This window comes from Enhydra lutris, unplaced genomic scaffold, assembly GCF_002288905.1.
Source record: "Enhydra lutris kenyoni isolate GAN:26980312 unplaced genomic scaffold, ASM228890v2 scaffoldscaffold8, whole genome shotgun sequence".
Taxonomy (NCBI): Eukaryota; Metazoa; Chordata; class Mammalia; order Carnivora; family Mustelidae; genus Enhydra; species Enhydra lutris.
Window position 1 is genome coordinate 39774130 of NW_019154092.1, and position 18748 is coordinate 39792877.

The 18748-nt window shown below is 53.7% G+C and overlaps 1 protein-coding gene across 3 annotated transcripts in view; it reads right to left on the reverse strand.

Moving 5' to 3' along the window:
• The window catches only part of LOC111142642 (ST8 alpha-N-acetyl-neuraminide alpha-2,8-sialyltransferase 5), a 50497-nt gene that overhangs the window by 18596 nt on the left and 13153 nt on the right, over positions 1 to 18748 (reverse strand). Inside the window, exons 2-3 of one of the 3 annotated variants that reach the window (XM_022495955.1) lie at positions 14938 to 15045; positions 116 to 208 (exon numbers count right to left, since the gene is read on the reverse strand). The exons of 1 other annotated variant lie outside the window; for it this stretch is intronic. In XM_022495955.1, the coding sequence (XP_022351663.1) occupies positions 116 to 208; positions 14938 to 15045 (201 nt within the window). The remainder of the gene's footprint in view (positions 1 to 115; positions 209 to 14937; positions 15046 to 18748) is intronic. One more of the 3 variants, XM_022495956.1, reaches the window with a different exon arrangement.

Consider the following 18748-nt stretch of genomic DNA (forward strand, 5'->3'; position numbering starts at 1 on the left):
GGGGAAGGAGATCTCATTCTCCCTCTATGGGGTGCCTGCCCCATCCCACGCCCCCTCCCCCGGTCCTGCCCCATCCCACGTGTCCCGTCCCTGCCACCATCCCGGCCACACTCACATGGACAGCACCTTCACTTCCAAGATTTCGTGCCTCAGCTCCAGGCATCTTGTGGAGTTATATTCAAATGGGCCCTCGTAAAACTCAAAGTACCTAGGAACCAACAGGGACAGAAATTACTATATGAAGAAGCCAGCCAGACTTTGGGGGGACTATGGGGCTCTTGGTGGGGACAAGTCAATCCTGCTCAAATTAATAGAGCACACCAGACCCACCCCGGCAGATGACCTCATAGGGGGTCCCCAGGACTGGTGGGGCCCTCTGGCTTGACCACAGGGTGGTTGGTTACTCACAGCACCCCACTGCCGCAGGAGTCTAACCCTTTACAAGGCATGAACTCATCTCAGCAAATCAGGACATTCAGAAGAAGGTTTGGCTGCAAAAGGGAAGGGAAAGGGAAGGATGCCCAGGGCATGGTCTCATTAGCTTCGGTGATTGGTGCCTGATGGAGGCGGCACGGGGAGTCGGGGTGGTGAGACCCAGACTTTCAACTTTAGTCCTGCCCTTTCCTGCCCCTTTCTCCTCCCCCCGGGACACAAACACAGTGAAAATCTGCTGCTTTTTCCACTTGTCAGTAGCTCACCCGGCTCTCAAGCTGTGACTAGGTGAGGCTGACGTTTCTTTCTCCCCATTTGGCAGCTGAGAAAGTGGAGGCTAAGGAGATAGAGCTCAGGTCCCACAAACAGGAGGACGGGGCCAGGCTTGGGCTGGGTCCCACCAGAGGGAAGCCCAAGCCCTTCCTAATGCCAGCTGTCTCCAGGCCTGCCAGAGCCACCTCAGGGTCCCTCCTGCAACTCCACACAGAAGCCGATTCTAGCCAGTGCTTGCTGAGCCCTTACCTAGGACCAAGTGCTTGACGTGGGTGCACCCACTTGTTACTTTTCGAACTAGCCTATGAGGAAAGCAGTCGGCATATGCATCTGGAATGAGCTCTGCAGTAGCCCAGAGCCACACAGATGGTAGGTGGCAAAGCTGGGACATGAGCCTGCACATTGACTTGAGGCTGCTCTTGTCCACTCACCTGTAAAGACAGCTGGTGTCCCCTGAAAAGGCCCTGTGGCCTCCCACAGTCACTGGGTGAGGAGACCTTTAAAGCTGTCCCCTGAAGTTCCCACAAGCCCAGAGAAGAAAGAGCACCTGCAGACATTAAGCACAGTTCACTGCTGAACGCAGCCATGGAGGCAGGATGGGGCCAGCCCTCGTAGCCTCTCTGTCCGGAGGTTGCTCAGAAAAGGCTGGGGGGCTGGATCCCAGAACAGTTCAACACCAGAGAAGCCTGCAGGGTCAAGACACTCTAAAAGTGGGGTCAGTGGCCTGGGGACAGGTAGCTCTGGAGAATCAGATGAGCCCTCAGGGCTGCTCCTGGGAGCTGTGTGCCGTGACCCAGGATTTAGAATAAAGTCATTCCTCCAGCACGTCCCAGAAACCTTCCCAGCACGTGGGGGCAGTTATTTCCCATGTGTTCTCACACGCCTCATTTCTGTGTACCAACTCTTGGATGTGCTGCTCTATACACAGAAAGGCATTTTACCCAATAAAGTGGCTTTTTACAATACCTGCATTTTAAATAACTTCTATATATCGTATCATATTTAACACTTTAAATATGTTTTAAAATATTTGTTCATAACTTTCATATAATTTAATAGTTAAGTGTTAAAGTTATGTTTTTAAGTAGTTTTAACTCATATATGTATGTGTGTGTATATATTATATCATATGCATGTATGTGTATAATGATTATACACATACATGCGTATGATATATAGATAGATAGATAGATAGATTTATTTATTTAACAGAGAGAAACACAGTGAGAGAGGGAACACTAGCAGGGGGAGTGGAAGAGGGAGAAGCAGGCTTCCAGTAGAGCAGGGAGCCCAATGCAGGGCTCGATCCCAGGACCCCAGAACCACAACTGGAGCCAAAGGCAGACACCCAACAACTGAGCCACCCAGGTGCTCCATTAAAATATTAAAACATTTTATATAACAAATTGTCTCTTACTGACAAAATGAAATTGACTCCTTATTCTCATGCCGTGAAAGAAATGAAGTGGAGTTCATAAGAACTAGGCATTGTGGATTTCCAAAATATCACACTCACCTTCTTCTCCCTGTTTCCCCATGTTTTGGAATTCCTTTGTCTGTCTTTCTCATCTGGCAAACCCAAATTTATCCTTCAGTACCCAGCTCAACTGCCCCTACCTCTGAGAATTTTCTCTGACCCTCACTCCTGGGGTCCCTCTTACTTTGTCTCTTAATTAGAACAACTAACACTGTATTCTAACAGTCTGTTTATGTATCTGTTTTCCCTTCCAAACTGTTGTGAATATCTCAAAGAAAGGACTCTGTCTTTGTTAGCTCTGTACCTTTTGTACTACAGATGTCGTGAAGTGGAAAACTACATTTCCCAGACTCCCTTGCAACTAGGGTGTGGATGTCATTTAGGTTCGACCAGTCAGAAGCATTTGCATAAGACTGAGTCAGAGTTGTGTTATCGGTAAAGAATAGCCAGGCTCCAGGCACTGTTTTGCTGGTGCAGAATGTGGCAGAGGTGGCATATCTCTTGGAAACTGCAGTGGTAGCAGCATCCTCATGATTATATTCTTATGTAAATATATTACATTTATTATTATATATTATTTATTATTATATATAAACTACAGTGGTAGCATCACCCTCATGATATTATATTTATAAATAAATATATCATATTTATTATTATTTCTCCTATTTATTATTATTATATATTATATTCTTTCCCCTAAATAGATCCCCTTCTGCTTTCACTAGCTCAACGGATTTGACTACCTATAATTAAGAATAAGGGGTCAGCATGAGGCCACCAGAAAAGTCCATGACCTTGGCTGTAACTGACATCATTTTCCAGTCACACAACTGTAAGCAAGGTCTGGTGTCTTATCACAAAGATCATCGTTTGCAACCAGAGCCATTGGCACTATGTCCTTTGGAATCCACTGGGTCATCTGAAGCCATGATCTCAGGCTGCTAGTAAGAAAAGCTCCAGATTCAAATGGTGCAGGAGTTAGTTAGGAGAAACTTACCCCACTGGTCTTGGGGGACTAGAAGTCTTGCAGACACATCTTTGTTATGCCTCTAAACCAGCTATGTGATGTGGGTCAATCACTTAACCTCTCTGGGCCTCTGCTTTCTCCTCCTTAAAATAATAGCCAAGGGCCTACCCAGCACATAATATGACCCCTCAGTGTTTCCCACTCACTAACCAAACCAGAATGTAACTGTGGAATGATGATCCACAAAGACAAGGAAGAAACTCTCAAAGACCAGCCAGCCCCTCCACTATCTCCATCAGGCGCGCCCCCTTACCTCTGCCAGACTCCTCTCAGTCTCCCTCCCTGCTGAATCGCCAACCTTACCCCTCCAGGGAACTGGGCAGTACAGTGATTCCAGATGGTCTCGTGCCGTGTGTTTGGTGCCCACTCGGTGGACAGGCTTTCAGAATGGGGTCACATTCCTTCCCCGCCCCTCATAAGCCACCCCAGGCCCATCACTTTTATGAGCCTTACTTTCCTCATCTGTCACATCCACACACACAAAAGTACCATTCATGTGTGACAGGGCTGAGAGAAGATATTGATGAGAAATTTGGGGAAAGTCCCAGGATAGTGCCTGGCACACACCAAGCACCCAAGAAATGCTCAGTCCTTTCTTTCTCCTTTCTCTTGCCATCAAAGGGCAAGAGTCTCCAGGGAGTCAGTGACCACTTATGGCCCTGCGGCTGGCTGATGGCAGAGCTGGGTCAGGCACGAGTAACCTCAGGAAGCTTCTCTGCCACCTGGACAGGCCGGCATCCTCCTTCCACTGCTGCCAGGAAACCCCCTCCCCTGCCACCCAGCAGGATAGAGCCCATGTTGCATTCTGCTTGGATGCGGGGATGTCCCTGGTCACTTCTCTGCTGCACACTCCATGGATAAACTGTGTTTCTGAGGCTTTAACCTCTGGGCCTTGTTGACCCTGGAAGACCACCCCACCCAGGGCTAGCCGATTCCTGGAGACAGGAACCACCTGTGAGCACCTTTCCTATGCAAACAAATCAGTCCAGAGCTCACACACACACTGCACCACTTCCCAAGAGGGGCTGCTTTCCCCCTGCCCTGATCATCCCAGGGCCAGGTACCAGACAGCTAGGGCAGCCCCTTAGGCCCCGGAGCCCGCTGAGATCATTCAGACTGATGACTCCCAGGCCTGTGTACCTGTCTCACCTGTTTCTTCCAGAGAAACCACAGTAGAGGCTCTTGCCCACTTTTTCCCTTCACTCCCTCTGCTCCTGATCCCACCTCCCAGTATTCCCCAGTGTTTGGTGTGATGTGCCTCCTGCTTCTGAGCATGACTATAAAACCCTCTTCCTTCCTGCCAGTGACTTGCACGTCTGTGTGTCTCACCGTGCACGACTATAACGAAGCCCAGCCACCCTGAAAACACTCCCCATGGTACCTTGGCCAAGCCATCAAAACCACTCCCTGCCTGGGGCGAAAGCCCTGGTTTTCCCAGCTGAAAATGGAGATAATAGCTCTTGCCTGGGCTCTGCTTCTCTGGGCTGCACTTCTCCATCCCTGTCTCCAAAGATAATGAACTTGAGGAAAGGAGATTGTAACGAGGGCTTCCAAGTGTCCCCCCGCGTTCTGCTTCTGACGGAACACCCAAGCATGGCATTCTGGGAAAAGCCGTGGTAATCCTTGTTTGGCCTGGACACAGACTTCTATGCAGACATCAAAAATGAGGCTTCCACTTTCTTTGTGGAATGACATGGGAAGATACTCGCAGGACAATGCTGAGTGGAAAATGCAAGTTACAAAACTGATGTCCCAAAAGAATGGGACGCACACATGTGAATGCGTGGGGCGAAGGGACGGGTCGCAACAAGGCACTAATGGTGGGTTTCTTTGAGTAATGGGACAATGAACAATTTTTAAAATACTTCTCTGTATTTTTATGTTTCCTGTAATGGGGTTATGATTTTCGTGTTATTGGAAATCACCAGTAAATGCCCTTTTATTTAAGTCCTAGCTCTCCCTCGAAACAGCACAAGCTCCGCCTTGACCTGCTACAGATTGAGAAAAGCAGTTTCTCCAACCTTCTCAACTCTATTAGCCTCTCAAGGTGAGTTAGTCACTGTCTCTTCTTCCAGTTCTCGAAAGATGATCTCTGCCCAGCTCAGAGAGGAGGGGCCTGCAGCACATTTAGCACCTCGCAGGTATAAATAGTCTCAGCCTGTCAGCCCGGCAGCCCAGCTCATCTCAGATGCCACTTGGCTTCCGGCAGCCACCTCCGGGGCTGGCACCAAGCTGTGTCTGTCCTGCCCCTCCTCAGTGCCCTCAGGGACTTCGGGGGGGGGGCGGTAGGGCAGCCCGGCTGCCTGACCAGCGGGTGACAGCCTCCCCTAAGTGAGAAGACAATGGCAGAGGTGACCACAACAGTCCTCCTCCTCCTCCCCAGACTTGGGCTTTAGGTTTGCAGGTGGAGGAGGCCTCATTGCAGCATGCTCAGGGGCCCACGTGCATCCCTGCCAGGCTTTCTCTGCAAGCCTGCCCCTCAGCAGGCTCTCCTTTGGCTGAACCCCCTCCAGAGCTTTGTTGGGGCCATGGGGTTTTTCCTGGAGGCCACGGTACTTTGAGCCCTGGCACCACTGGCTGGTACAAGATAAGGTTCGTGCATTCGGCTTCCTACCTAACACTGCCCTTCCTCCCCAGGTGCTGATGGTGTTCAAGAGAACAGAAGCCCAGGGAGGTCCCAATGTCCTGCAAAAGATTCCACCAGCCCATCGAGCAAGGAAGCAGCCCCAGCTCAGCAATCAGCACCCCTGGGCTCCTCTCAAACCTCGTGCAGAATCTCAGGGGACCACAAAATGGTTTATTTATTCCACACTGTGTAGGAACCTGGAAAGGGTATGACACCTCTGTGCAAATTAGGAAAAAGTACCTTTTTCTCCAGGTGAATTAAGCCACAGGGCAGTCACATGACTTGTGAAGCGAGAGTGAGCTGCCTGACCGTTGGCTGGGTATCTTTGTGCAGTGCTGCAGTGCCCACTCTGCACAACCGTCTGTGGCAGCCTGATACTGGATTCCTTAATTTTGTCCTGCTTAATCCTCCCAACAGCCCTATGAGGTAGGCATTGTTTCCCCCATTGTATACCAAAGACTCAGATAGCAAGTGGTAAAGCAACCTGCCCAAAGTCATTCAGCTAGTAAATAGGGGCACTGGAAAGGGGACCCAGAGCTTTTAGGAGCCCAGAATCCATGTCCTTCCGTCGCTGCAGTACACTCCCTCTCCCTGATTCTGACAAGCCACAGTTATGGGGTGCAGGGAGCGGTTCTCAGCGAGCAGCCCCCTCCCCGTCAGGGGGCTCAGTGCGACTTCAGAGCCAGGAAAGCTGCCATCCCAAGACAGCATTCCACCCATAAGTGCACAGGCACAGAAATCAAAGTCTGCAAAGTGCAGCCTGACAATTCAAAGGACTGCCGTGTCTTCCTTAACAGGAACAGAGAGACTCGAGAAGGGCTCAGCTGTCAACAATGGCAGGTCACAGGTGCCAGGAGGAGATGCTCCCCTCCCAGGGTGTGAAGAGAGCTGGCTCAGACCCCTGACTAGATGCTGGCTCTCTGGGCCACAATTTCCCCATCTGTCCATGGGACTCTGCAGAGGTACTTGAATATCAGAGCTGGAAGCTAAGAAAGCCCAACGTTCCGAACACAACCTTGATAGTCCTTTGGTTAATCTGCTCCGGGTATGAACTTTGCTGCAGCGTCATTCCTGGCATCGGGTGGGGGTTGGGGTTGCCCCTCCTCCCCCCTGCGGCCAGAGGTTCTTCGGGGCCCCTGATCCAGTGTCTAGATAGCCCAGGCAAGAGGTCGCATGTGGTGGCTTTCCCTTCTGAACCAGACCAGGGATCCCTGAAGAACTCCCCTGTTAAAACCCAGCCCACCTCCCGGTGTCCAAACTAGCAGTGGCCGTCCACTGCTCCCACCCTGCTTTACCACCCTGCTGCCCCCAGGGGCCCCCAGGGGCCCATGCCACAGCCGGATCCTCCTGGCCTCCTCTTCCTTCAGCTCCCACCCACTGGTCACCTCTGCTCCCTCTGAGGCACTTCTCTCCCTTCCGGCACAAAGGGTGTGAGTAAGTACTCTTTTCTCCCTGGAGGGGTGTCTCTGTCTGGGACCCTCTTCCTCGCTGTGTCTCTCTGGTTGCCACCAGCTTATCCATCAGAGCCTTCCCCGCCCTCCCTCTGCCGCGCCCACAGCCCCCAGCTCAGTCCTTATTACACTGCTCTCCGCGCAACACCCCCACCACCACGCCAGGCCCCTCGGGGGATGGCTCTTCTCCCCTTCAGCTCACGGAAGAGTTACTGACCCACTACTACGTGCCAGGTACCTGTTTAGGCCAGGATGCAGCAACGACAACTCCGGATAAAGCCCCCACCCTCACGGACTTCCAGGACAGGAGACACATGAAATACAAATGCAACATAGGGCCAGGTAGGGATGAGCGTCATAAAAGTAAAGCAGGAGAGGGGGCTGGAGGGCACCTGGAAGGGCGGTAGGAGGTCAAAGAAGGCCTCTCGGGACAGAGATGGAGCCATCAGCAGGGGTGCGGGAAGAGCATTCGAGAGGGAACGACAAGCAGATACAAACATGCTGAGGATAGACAAAGCCAGTGGGGTTGCAGGAACAGGGGTGCGCGGTGAGAGGAACTGAGGCCCAGGGGCGAGCAGCACCGGGTCAAGCTGGGCTGGGGGGGCACTCGATACAGCAGTGCGCTGAAGCAGCGGAAACGCACGGCCTGACGTGAAAGCTCCCTCTGGCCGCCGTAGGGACGTGGGTGGCACGTGGGCTGGTGGACTGTGCCAAGAGGCAGCAAAGAGATGCCAGAAGGAGACAGAGCAGGACGCGAGTTCCATATGGAATCAGCAGGATGTGCTGATGGCAAGACTGCAAAGGTGAAAAGGAATGAGAGAAATCAATGGTAGCTCCTAAGATTTTATCTTGGACAACTAGTTGGTTCACAGAGACATTGAAAGAGGAGGGAATGATGGAGATGAACAGCCTGGGTCTGAACCAAAGCTCCTCGGGCCCCGTGCAGCTGGCTGAGACTGTTAGACATTCAAGAAGAGATCGTCGGTAGCCAGTCAGAGTCACATGTCTGCAGCCCAGTGCAGACGTCAGGGTCAGAGACACACGCTCCAGGGCAAGGGACAAAGGGCTTAGCGAGATCTCAGGGGAGGGTGGCGGGCAGAGGGCAAGCCTGTGGTCAGCTCCGACAGACTTTCAGATGGTGGCAGGGGAGACAGGCACCAGCAGAGTCTGAGGAGAGTTGGGGTAAGGAGGAGAACCTGGAGAGCCCACCGACACGGCAGCCAGGAGCAGAGAGCATTTCCGGGACAGAGGGTCAGCTCTGACCAGACCTAATGAACGCCAAGAAAGAGAAGGTCCCGCTGACCTCGCGACGAGGCAGTCACTGGTGACCCTGACAAGAGCAGACTCCGGGGAGCGGGGAGGCAGAAGCCCCACTGGCGTGGGTTGAGGTGAGAACAGAAGTGGGAGGTCCTGCGGACAGTGGCTGTGGAAGTCTGTGTGATGAGCACTGGGGGCCATGAGGTGGGGTCTTTGGGGGGTGATGAGGTCATGAGGGTGCAGCTCTCGTGAATGGGATCAGGGTTTTTATAAAAGGGACCCCAGCGAGCTCGCCTGTGGTCTTCCCACCATGTGAGGGCACCGCAGGAAGATGACAGTGTGCACACCAGAGTGGGCTCCCACCAGAGCCCAACCGCGCTGTCACCCAGATCTCCAACATGCAGCTTCTGGAGCGGCCAGAGACAGTCTGTTGCTTACGAGCCCCCCGGATCTGTGGGCTGCCGTAGCCACAGCCCACCCATGCCGGGACAGGGAGTGCACGAAGACTCGGTCCGGGCTGAGGCAGCAAGAAGGGCATTTCCCCCAACGCGTGAAGAACCAGCCAGAGTTAGAAGGAACATGCCTCAGTGCTCTCTGAGGCGCTGAAGGCCCCAGTGGAGGGTGAGGGAGGGAAGGTTTACATGCCACAGGAGGAGGCCCGCATGGGGAGGACAGCCTCTGTGAACCCCATCACCCCCATCCCAGCACAACCTTATGGCCCTTGCTGTAGGTGGTATAGGCTACGCACAGGTAGGCAGAGTGGGAAACTGGGAAAGCCCCATGTGCCTACCATCTGGGCACCCCTAAACTGCTTCCGGGTGGATGCTGGGTCCTCCCAGCCTGACCCCAGCCCCCTTTTCCTTTTCATCCTGGAAGCTGACCTGGGGTGAGGCCCTGGCAGTCACCATTGATCACCTGATCGGGAAATGAGGCCCATAGAAGGAAGTGCTCATACCCAGCTGTGAGTCGGGGTGAAGCTGGGGCCTGGCTCTATCCAGAAGGTCCCCTCAGGTGACCCCACTAGTGACTGAGCAAGACAGGAGCTTACCCAATGGGAAACTAGGGCACAGAACCATTCACCTAGGTGGTTATTTGTCCAAGAAACTCAATTCAGACTCAACCAAGGGCCACAAAGCTTGAGGACCAGGGGGACTCATGGGTCAACACCACTTGACGAGTCCCAGGACACCCATAACCTGGCCTCCACAGACAGCCCCCTGCCCGCTGGCCACCAGAGGCCCTTGTCAGGTACACGGGAGGAGATGGGGAAGCTGCTCCATCTTGGTTTGGCTTTTCCAGCATGCGGCCCAGAACAGTGCCAAACCTGATTCTCCAAACTCTTCCCCCACTGGACGGAGCCCAAGGACTCTATCCCTCTTTTATTTTTTATTTTTTTGTCCTTTCCCACAGACTTGAAAGTTGACCAGAGAGGCTTATGCTAAGCCAGCCCACACCCACAAGTCAGGGGCCCAGACACAGGCCCTCAACAACAGTCACCACACCTCCAAGTCCAAGGAAAATTCTTTCCCCTGGGGTAGCCTTGCCCCCAAGGGCTCCTCTCTGAAATGTAGCATGTCCAGGAGCTGGTAGAAGGAAGCATTTGTCAGGGGTAGCAATCAAGAAAGCACTAAGCATGGGATTGGGGGGAGGTAGGAGAATGACACAGAAGATGGGGGTGGGGAGAGGAGAGACCCTAAAGATGGAGTAGGACACTGAACCCTACCCAGGCTGACTTGTCCACAGCCCAGGAAGCAGCAGCCGTTTGTCTTGCACGGCCTTAGCCCCGAGACTCGAGGGGAGGATATGCTGTGTGCCAGCTCCAACAGCCACCACCTCTAAGTGGTGACTCAGTTTCCTCATCTGGAAAAGGAAGGCACTGACAGGACCCACCTCAAACACTGGAGGGTGAGGACTGAGGGCAGGAACAGGTGCAGGCGCCCAGAACAGTGCCGGGCACACAGTCAGCCTTTATAGCACTTGGCTGTGGCCATCACCTGCCGAGATCCCAGCCAGGTCCTGCCCTTCCACAGAAGCACCTCTGACCTCCACGCTGAGCCCCTGGTGCACTCGCCATCTGTGTGGCGCAATTTATTGCCTGATTATACACCATCTTGAAACAACTATAAACAACTGACTACAGCCTAATAAGTGCTACACTGAAGCGCAGCTCTGAAACATCACTGCCCCAAGGCCCACACTGCACAGTACCTGCTAGACACACATGCAGATCGCACCCGGAGTGCAGGGCTCCGGCCCAGGCCCTGGACACGCACCCAGCTCCCTCTTCAGTGGGGCAGAGTCTCCTCTGTCATCAGTTGGGGGCTGGCTCTTTTCTCCCATGGCCAGTGCTACCCTCCCACTTGGGAAGTCCCCTTCAGCCCACCCTGGAAGGCCGGCAATGCAGGGTCAGTGCTGTCCCAGGCACGGGCAACTTGGATGGGCAGCAGCCTGAGCCAGCTCTGCTCTGGACCTCAGAGAGAGTGCTCTGTGCACTGCCTCTTGCCATCGCACCACAGCCCAGGAGGGCTGAGGCTGTACAGAATCTGGGAGAGGGGCCAATGAGACTGACCAGCCAGGCCATCTGTGGGTTGTATCTGGAGCAGGAGGGTCTGGAGGGCCCCGGCGATGCTTGCACAGATGGTCCAGGCCAGTTCTCGGGATCTGGGGAATGCCTGAGCAAACACGGAGAAATTCATGTGCACTTGCTGGAGAGCTGACTGTGTGTGAAATGATAGAAACAACCCTCCGTGCAGACACTTCTTACAGAATGTGCAGTTAAGGGGGCTATCCAGGAAGGCTTCAAGGAGGAGGTGGAGTGTGAGGTGGATATCGACCGGACGATAAGCACTTGATGTGGAGCAGGGTCCAGGCAGCAGAAGCTGAGTGAAGCCCTTTGTGCTGTGACTATGGGCCTGACTCAGGGTCAGTACCTGGGAGGACTCCTGGCCCAGCCGCCCTCAGCCCCTCTGACTCGGTCCTCTCCCCGGGACAGGCTCAGACAGTGGGTGCAACACTGCCCACCTTGCAGGACTATGACTGCTAAGGGTGCTACTGCCTCTCCCAGCCCTCTGGGCCCACCCTGGGAAGGCGGGCAAGGGGCCCCAGCCAGAGGGCTCGAGGCACTGAGCTGGCCCTAGAGGACATGGGCCCTCCCCACCAGCTCATCTGCAGTGATGCTCTGTGGGCGGCATTTGGGAAGGCTTCTCAGCTATCGCAGGAGTGTACACTCTGCCTTCACTACCTTCTCTCTCCTTCTGAGCCGGCCCCCTCCCCCTCCTGCAGGCTCCCTTTCCCACCCAGCTGCCCAGATTGCTCCGATGGTCCTACTCCCTGCTCTTCTCAAGAGAATGTTCTCCCATCATTCCGAACTGGGAAGGAGTTTATGATTCAAAGCGCTTCCCCTCTGGGGATTAATTTTCAAAGACAGTGACAGAGACAGGTTTATTCAAAGGAATACATCACTAAGGGAGAATTTGGGAACCCTGAAATATAAGTTTGCTTTTTTTTTTTTTTTTTTTTTTAACCAACAGCCCTTACTCTGTGCCTGCTTAATTCATTATTTTATTCCAGTAACATGCACTGGGCTCCTTCTGCATGCAAGGTACCAGTCTGGGTGCTGAGGGCTCAAAGGTGAAGGAGCGCCATCACTGTGTAGTGTGGGAGATAGAGACACAACATAGCCCAGACCTGAGAAGAACTGTCCTCAAAGACCTTCCCGCTCACATTCAAGGCACCCACTTGAATAGCAGCATTTGCTGATTCAAACAGCTTCCTATCTGCTCACTACAACAGTTCCCCCAAGGACTCTCACGGACGCTTCTAGACTCATGCTTGAAATTAATAAAGCCGTATGTCGATGTGTATTTTATAACGCACACACTTTCTAACTCGGCCTGGACTTCCCCCAGCTCATGTCCAAGGGGAGGACCTGACCGCAACCGTTCTGAGCACTGTCTGGTCTGGATTTTCTTTGTGGTCTTATTTGGAGTTTTCCAGACCAATCGTTTGGACCTGCTCCTTCTCCCATGGCTCCTGTTTGAATATACAGTTTATGAGTCATTTGCTTTTTCTGCCTCTCTTGATCCTCTGGTTATATATGGTAACTCCTGACTTCCCCTCCAACCATGTTAATAATAAATAACACACTTTACCACACCATGACACACCACGACACACCACACAACTATAGAGAGCAAAATATGGCCTGTGCTGAATTATTCAGTGGCTGAATAATACCACAAAGAACATCACATAATCCGGGCGTGGAGAGCTGCTCACCGCCATGATGTTTTTTCCACAGCGACAGGAGACCCCCCCCCCACCCAGCCCTGCAAATCTGTTGCCAGGAGCAGTCCTACCCATTATGAAGACGGCAGACGCTACTCCTAAACCAAGGTAAAAGAAAGAAAGAGAGAGGAAGAAGGAAAGGAAGGAAGGAAGGAAGGAAGGAGAAAAGAAAGGAAGGAAGGTAGGTAGGAAGGTAGATCTCCAACATATGGTTCAGTTCTAATGACATTAACCATTCTTTCCCACACCTGCGAACTATGCACATTACGGTTTCTCACATGTGTGATAGTACTTTGGGGGTCAACCTGAAATGGCGATCTGACATTGGAATTGTCCCAGAAGAAGTTGGGCTGTGTGCTCATCACATTTGTTCCATGATGAAAGGGGGTCTGGGTCAAATGGCTGCTCCCCAGGAGGAAATGAGCTCAGCTGGTGAGCACGCTGGAGAAAGGGCGGCTTAGTTCTAAAACCAAATGGTTAGAAGTTAGTGGTGGCTCTGACTCGGGGGGATCCTGGGTGACAGGGAATGGGGCGGGGGGGGGTGTCTGTCCAGGGTCACTGGGAGGGGGGAGAAAGTAAAAGGGAAGGGACGGGAAGAAGGGAGTAGTGAAGAAAGGAGGTGGGAGGGAAGCAGGAATTAGGGAGCAAGAAAGGGCGGCAGGAAGAAAGAGGGGAGAAGAGGTCAAGGGAAAGGTAGAGAAATCAGCAACACAAGGCAGAGAGAGAAGGAGAGGGAAAGTCTGCTGCAACAGGAAAGGGGGCAAGTAGAGCTCTTGCAGGGCGCTCCCCGCAGAGACAGCTCCCAGGGGCCTGTCCCATCTTGCTCAGGGGATTAGCATCTTAGCCAAACTCCTCGGGCAGTTCTTCAGAGAGTCCGTCCCAGGAAGGCAGACACCTGTGGGCTTACCTAGAACACCCCCCAACTGGGCGGGCTAATCACACAGCAGAAAGGCCAACACTTAGGTGCAACACTTAGGAAGGGACAACTCTGGACACCCCGCTCTTCCCGGGTGACATCCCAGGGGCCGAGCGGCTGGCTGGGGCTCCACCACACACATATATGGAAAGAACTGGCCAGGATAAGACCCGGGTTCCCGAGACTGGCCCACACCCTAAGGCCTGTCTGTGAACACTGCCCCCGCTGACATTCTTCTGACATTGGAACCACATCCTTAGTTTTTCAAGCACCGAACAGAATCATACCCATGGGAGGGGTCCCTGAAAAACACATTACTTCTCTTCTGTGTGTTCTGTGGGGTCAGTTTAATGTTTCAGTGTCAGAATTAACAGCAACAAAAACTCAGGCCACTTTCCCAGGGAAACAGACCTCAGAGTCAGTGCATCCTGAGAAATGCAAAAATTAAGGGCCCGAACAACTTAATTGGCCCCTGGAAACCCTTAGGGGGCAAGTTCCAGCCACACCCAGAGAAAGCATTCTGCCTTGCCTGAAAGACTTACCCCCGCTGCCCTCCCCGCCTTGATTGTCCTCCAGTGGAGCACCCTGCATTTCATGCATCCAACAAACCCCGAGCTCCTGGGTTTACAGAGTGCCCTGCGTTACTGTTTCACGCCCAACCCGACAGCAGAGCAGTAAGGGAAAACCACGCTATGGTCTGAATGTCAAATCTCAGCATTTGACATTGAGGGAATGGCTCTTCCCTAGCCAAGGTCAGCCCCGCCTGGGGGCAGAGTAGGAACAGCCCGTGCAGTTGGACATCCAAGGAGCAGAGCCCATGCCCCACGCCCACCCCGGATGCCACCCACACACACACCTACACACACCTGCAGGCCGGCCTCCAAAACCTCTGCAGCAGGGACGCAGCAAAAGCCCCGACTCCCAAGGAAAGCTTGAGACCCACACTGCACCCCTTCCAGCTCCCCGCTCTCTGACTGAGAGGGGCCAGCACATCCCTGCCGTGCTGTGGTTGGGTCCTAGCCCTCAGCCCTCATGTCAGAGGAGACAAGGCGGGATGCCAAAACGCAGTGAGCTTTGAGCCTGCTTCTTCCCTGAGGGTAGTTCTGGGGGTGGACCGCAGGGCAGGGACTATGAGGCCACCTGGGGATGGGGTTACCCCCCTCCCAGGCCATTCACTGGGGTCTGTACCTGGAGCTGGAGTCACTGCCGCTCTGCACTGCTGGGTCGTCCGTGACATTAAAGAGCCCCGTCCAATTGGCCAGCGGGTCGCCACTCTGCCAGCCAAACTGGAGGCCTCTGGCAAGAAAACGAGGCAGTTGGTACTCAAGGCTCACACACTCGATGAAACCCATCTAACCACAGCACCTCTTGCTGTTGTTGTGCTGAGGGACACGTCGCCGTGATCACACCTTTACTGGAGATAAAGCGGATACCCACCCACGAGGGGGATGGTCATAAACCACAGCCCTGTATCGTGTTCTCTGCTCACATTCACCCGTGCCCTCCTTCCGCCTCTCCCAGCAGAGCTGAGGTTACACGCTGTAAACACAGGGAAACTGAGGCTTAGTGAGGTCAAGGTCCTATGTGGTGCATTCTTCATAGCTACCTCTCTGTGGTGTGTTCTTCAGCCCTCCCCCTACCGCGCTGGAGACTTAGACCCAAAGAGCTGTCACTCGCCAGCGCTTGGCTGTTCTCAGAGGCCACACTGCAAAGCTTTTAATGAAATCCGGCGCTCTGAGGCATAAGGATACACCTCCTGGTTCGAGAAGAGGGACTCAACACCCATGGTCATCTCTGCTCCGTCCCCAGCCCTGCCTGCAGTGATAGCAAAGGAATAAATAAGGATGCGAGCATGGAGAGGAGGTGACCGTTAGGGGGGCCAGCAACAAGTCCACGGAAGACGAAGAGCAGACAGGTAACTAAGTCCCCCACACCATGAGAGAGTGGAGCCCCGCTGTTTATGGGGCAATCTATTCCGTGTGCACAACTCAAGAAGGCTCTGAAATTGGGGACCCAGGGCCACCGAGGGCAGGAGTGCAGGGCTGAGCTGTGCCCGCCAGTCTCTACTGTCTGGATGCCAGGAGCACCTCCTTCCCCACTGTCCCACTAGGACGATCGCAAATGTCTGCAGAGGTCACCATGCATCCCCGGGGGGGCCAAATGCCCCCAGCCGAGAACCACTGTCCTAAGACAGTGCCCACCTCACAGAGCTCCGGTGAACCTTCTGGAGACTGGCTTGCCCTGAAGTATGAACAGGCAACGACAGGCCACCAACCAGCATGTGAGAAAACCTTAAACTTCAAAGTCAGAGAACAAAACAAATAGCCAAAAAAAGGGTAGGGGGGGGAGGAGGTAAACTCAGGGGAAAAGAGACAAATGAAGGAGAAAAAAATTTTTAATAAAACTCTTGATAATAAATAGCCTCTAAGCTGAGGGGAGGGGACGGCGATGGTTGTCGGAGCTGCTGTCCCCTCAACCCGGAGCTGCCACTGTTGAGCCGAGCAACCTGAGGCAAATCTGCATAACTCTCTGGCATCTTTCAAGGGAGGAGCGCTGTCTAGGATGTCCCCCAGGGTCCTTGACCAAAGTATCAGGGAGGTGAGCTGTCTCCCCGATGCCCACCCAGATCCCTCCATGGGCGTCTAGGTCGCCCCAGTGTTTAAGTGCGTCCATGAGTTCTAAGTGGGAACACTGTGCAGACCACATGCGCCATGTTGCACGCTGGATGCAGTCTGGGGACCCCTGCCCCACCCCCACCTCTGGGGGTCCCTGTCCATAGAGACAGTGTGCCTCATCTGTCGCAGCTCAGGAGACGTCCTGGATCCCATCCCCAGGAGTCTGCTACCCGCAGCACACCTGAGGGTCTTCTGTCCTGGGGGCTGGCTCAGGCAAAACGGACCAGCTCAGCACTGCGGGGGGCGCCCACCGAGGCAGCCCACGGGGGTGCGGTCCCTGGAGCCTGTGACCACCCCTTCCCCGCCCCCTCGCCCACTGGCAAAGCCAGCAATAGGACTGTAAATGCCCGACCTGCTATTATTGCCAGGACAACCTTGAGTTGACTCCATGGGGGAAAAAAATAATAAAAGAAGAAAGTCATTCAGAAAACACCAGTACTTAACTTTTGTGGGAGGATAATCTATTGAATTATTTATTCCCTCCCCCTTTCCGAGAAGGGAGCTGGGCTTTTTATCCTCTTACTTTAGGGCCCTGCGGGTTGTGGGGGCTGAAAGCTTCCTGGCTCCCTGAAGAAACTGTGCTAGGCGTCCAGGAGGGGAAGTCACGGCCTTCTGGTCTAGGAGGGGGGCAGAAGATGCCTCAAGTCCAGGAAGCCTGCCTCCTGCTTTGGGGCTCCCCCACATCTCCCTCTAAACAGACAGCAGGACCTTAGAAAGACCACAGCGTGGGGCACCCCTGGTGACTGGACCCATGGCTCTGGGAGCCTCCGGAGAGCAGTGAGCAGACTGACTAAGGCTGGTGTGGCCCTGGGAGCCCCCAACTGCACTGTTCTCCACAAACCTGGAGTGGTGGGGGGAAGGTGTGGATGGAAGGCCCTTTGGGAATGATAGACTCAGTTTCCCACCAGCTGGTGGATAAGGCTCAATTAAAAGAAGAGAAGGAAACAAACTCTTCCTTTCACACCAAGTTTGTGAAATCAAAGGTATGACTCCTTTTCCATCAATCATCAGCAAGTCGCTTGTGTCGTACGTCACAGCTGACTGAGGATATGTTTCCTTTATCTCCAAGCTATTTTTATTTTATTATATAGGCAGATATATTTCAAATATTTATTATGTTATTCTGTATTTATCAAAGAGCCCTGCCAGGCTGGGTGCCAGGGTTCAACAACAAACCAGCCGAAAAAGGCTCTGCCCCGATGACAATTGCTACCAGAGGGAGACAGATACAGTGACAATAAGCAAACAGGTGACACGATGTTTAGTGTGTCAGATGTGGACAGTGCTGTGGGAAAAATTAAGGGTGGCAAGGGGGATAAGGAGTTTGGGGTGGTGAAGGTACCATTCCACACTGGGTGGTCGGGGGGCCTCTCTGAGGAGGTAAAATGGAGAGGACGGGAAGTGGGTGATGAGGCAACAGGTGGCTCCTGAGGAAGAATATTCCAGAACCAACACCTGTGGTGGCCCTGAGGGGTGTGATGGCTTCTTCTGGGGTTGGCAAGAGGGTCTATGTAGTTGGGGCTGAGTGAATCAGGGCAGGTGACAGGGCCTGGGCTCAGAGAAGCAGTGCCACATTTCTGCGTTCCCTCAAAGTCATCTAAGAGGGAGGTGGGACCATGTCATCTTCTGAGGAGCCAAGAATTCCGCTGGGCCACCTGGGAGCCTGTGCTAGGCCCTCCCCCACCTTCCACCTCTCTGGGTCTCCAGAAGGAGCTGGTCAGAAGCTGCCAGGACCTTCCCACCCAGATCCAAGCGGAAGTGCCTGCCAGCTGGGAAGCCTTTTCAGTGGGATTAATGGGCATAATTATCAGGTTCCACATACTCCTTTGCCGGTCCCCATTCCTGACATACCAGTGACTCATGGTATTTCTCTGTGAAGGGCTGGATGGTAACATTCTCCCCAGAAGAACCTCGGGGGGAAAGGGAAGTAGATTCATCCCCAGGGTTCACCTGTGGAGACTTTCATTTGGGGCAACAGAAAAGCTGCTGCAGGTGGGGGTTTGCTGAGAGAGGAGAGGAGGGGGGCCTGTACTCCCCAGTGGCCCTGCCCAGAGGTGGCAGAGGGTTGGCCTCCTTGAGAGTCCCCAGGCCTGGAATGCATGGGCCCAGGGAGCAGATAGAGGCTCCTGGATTTGAAGACCATCCACTGCCCTGCAGAAGCCTCTGGCTAAGGAACGGCTGGGCCGGGGCCCAGTGGTCTCGGTACTGGCAGTGCTAGGGCAGGAATGGGGGTGGAGGGTGGTACACACGGGGACACCCAGCCATGGGAGGGGTCCAGAGAGAGAGAAACTGGACAAGCTCCAGGCATAATTCTGAGACCACCT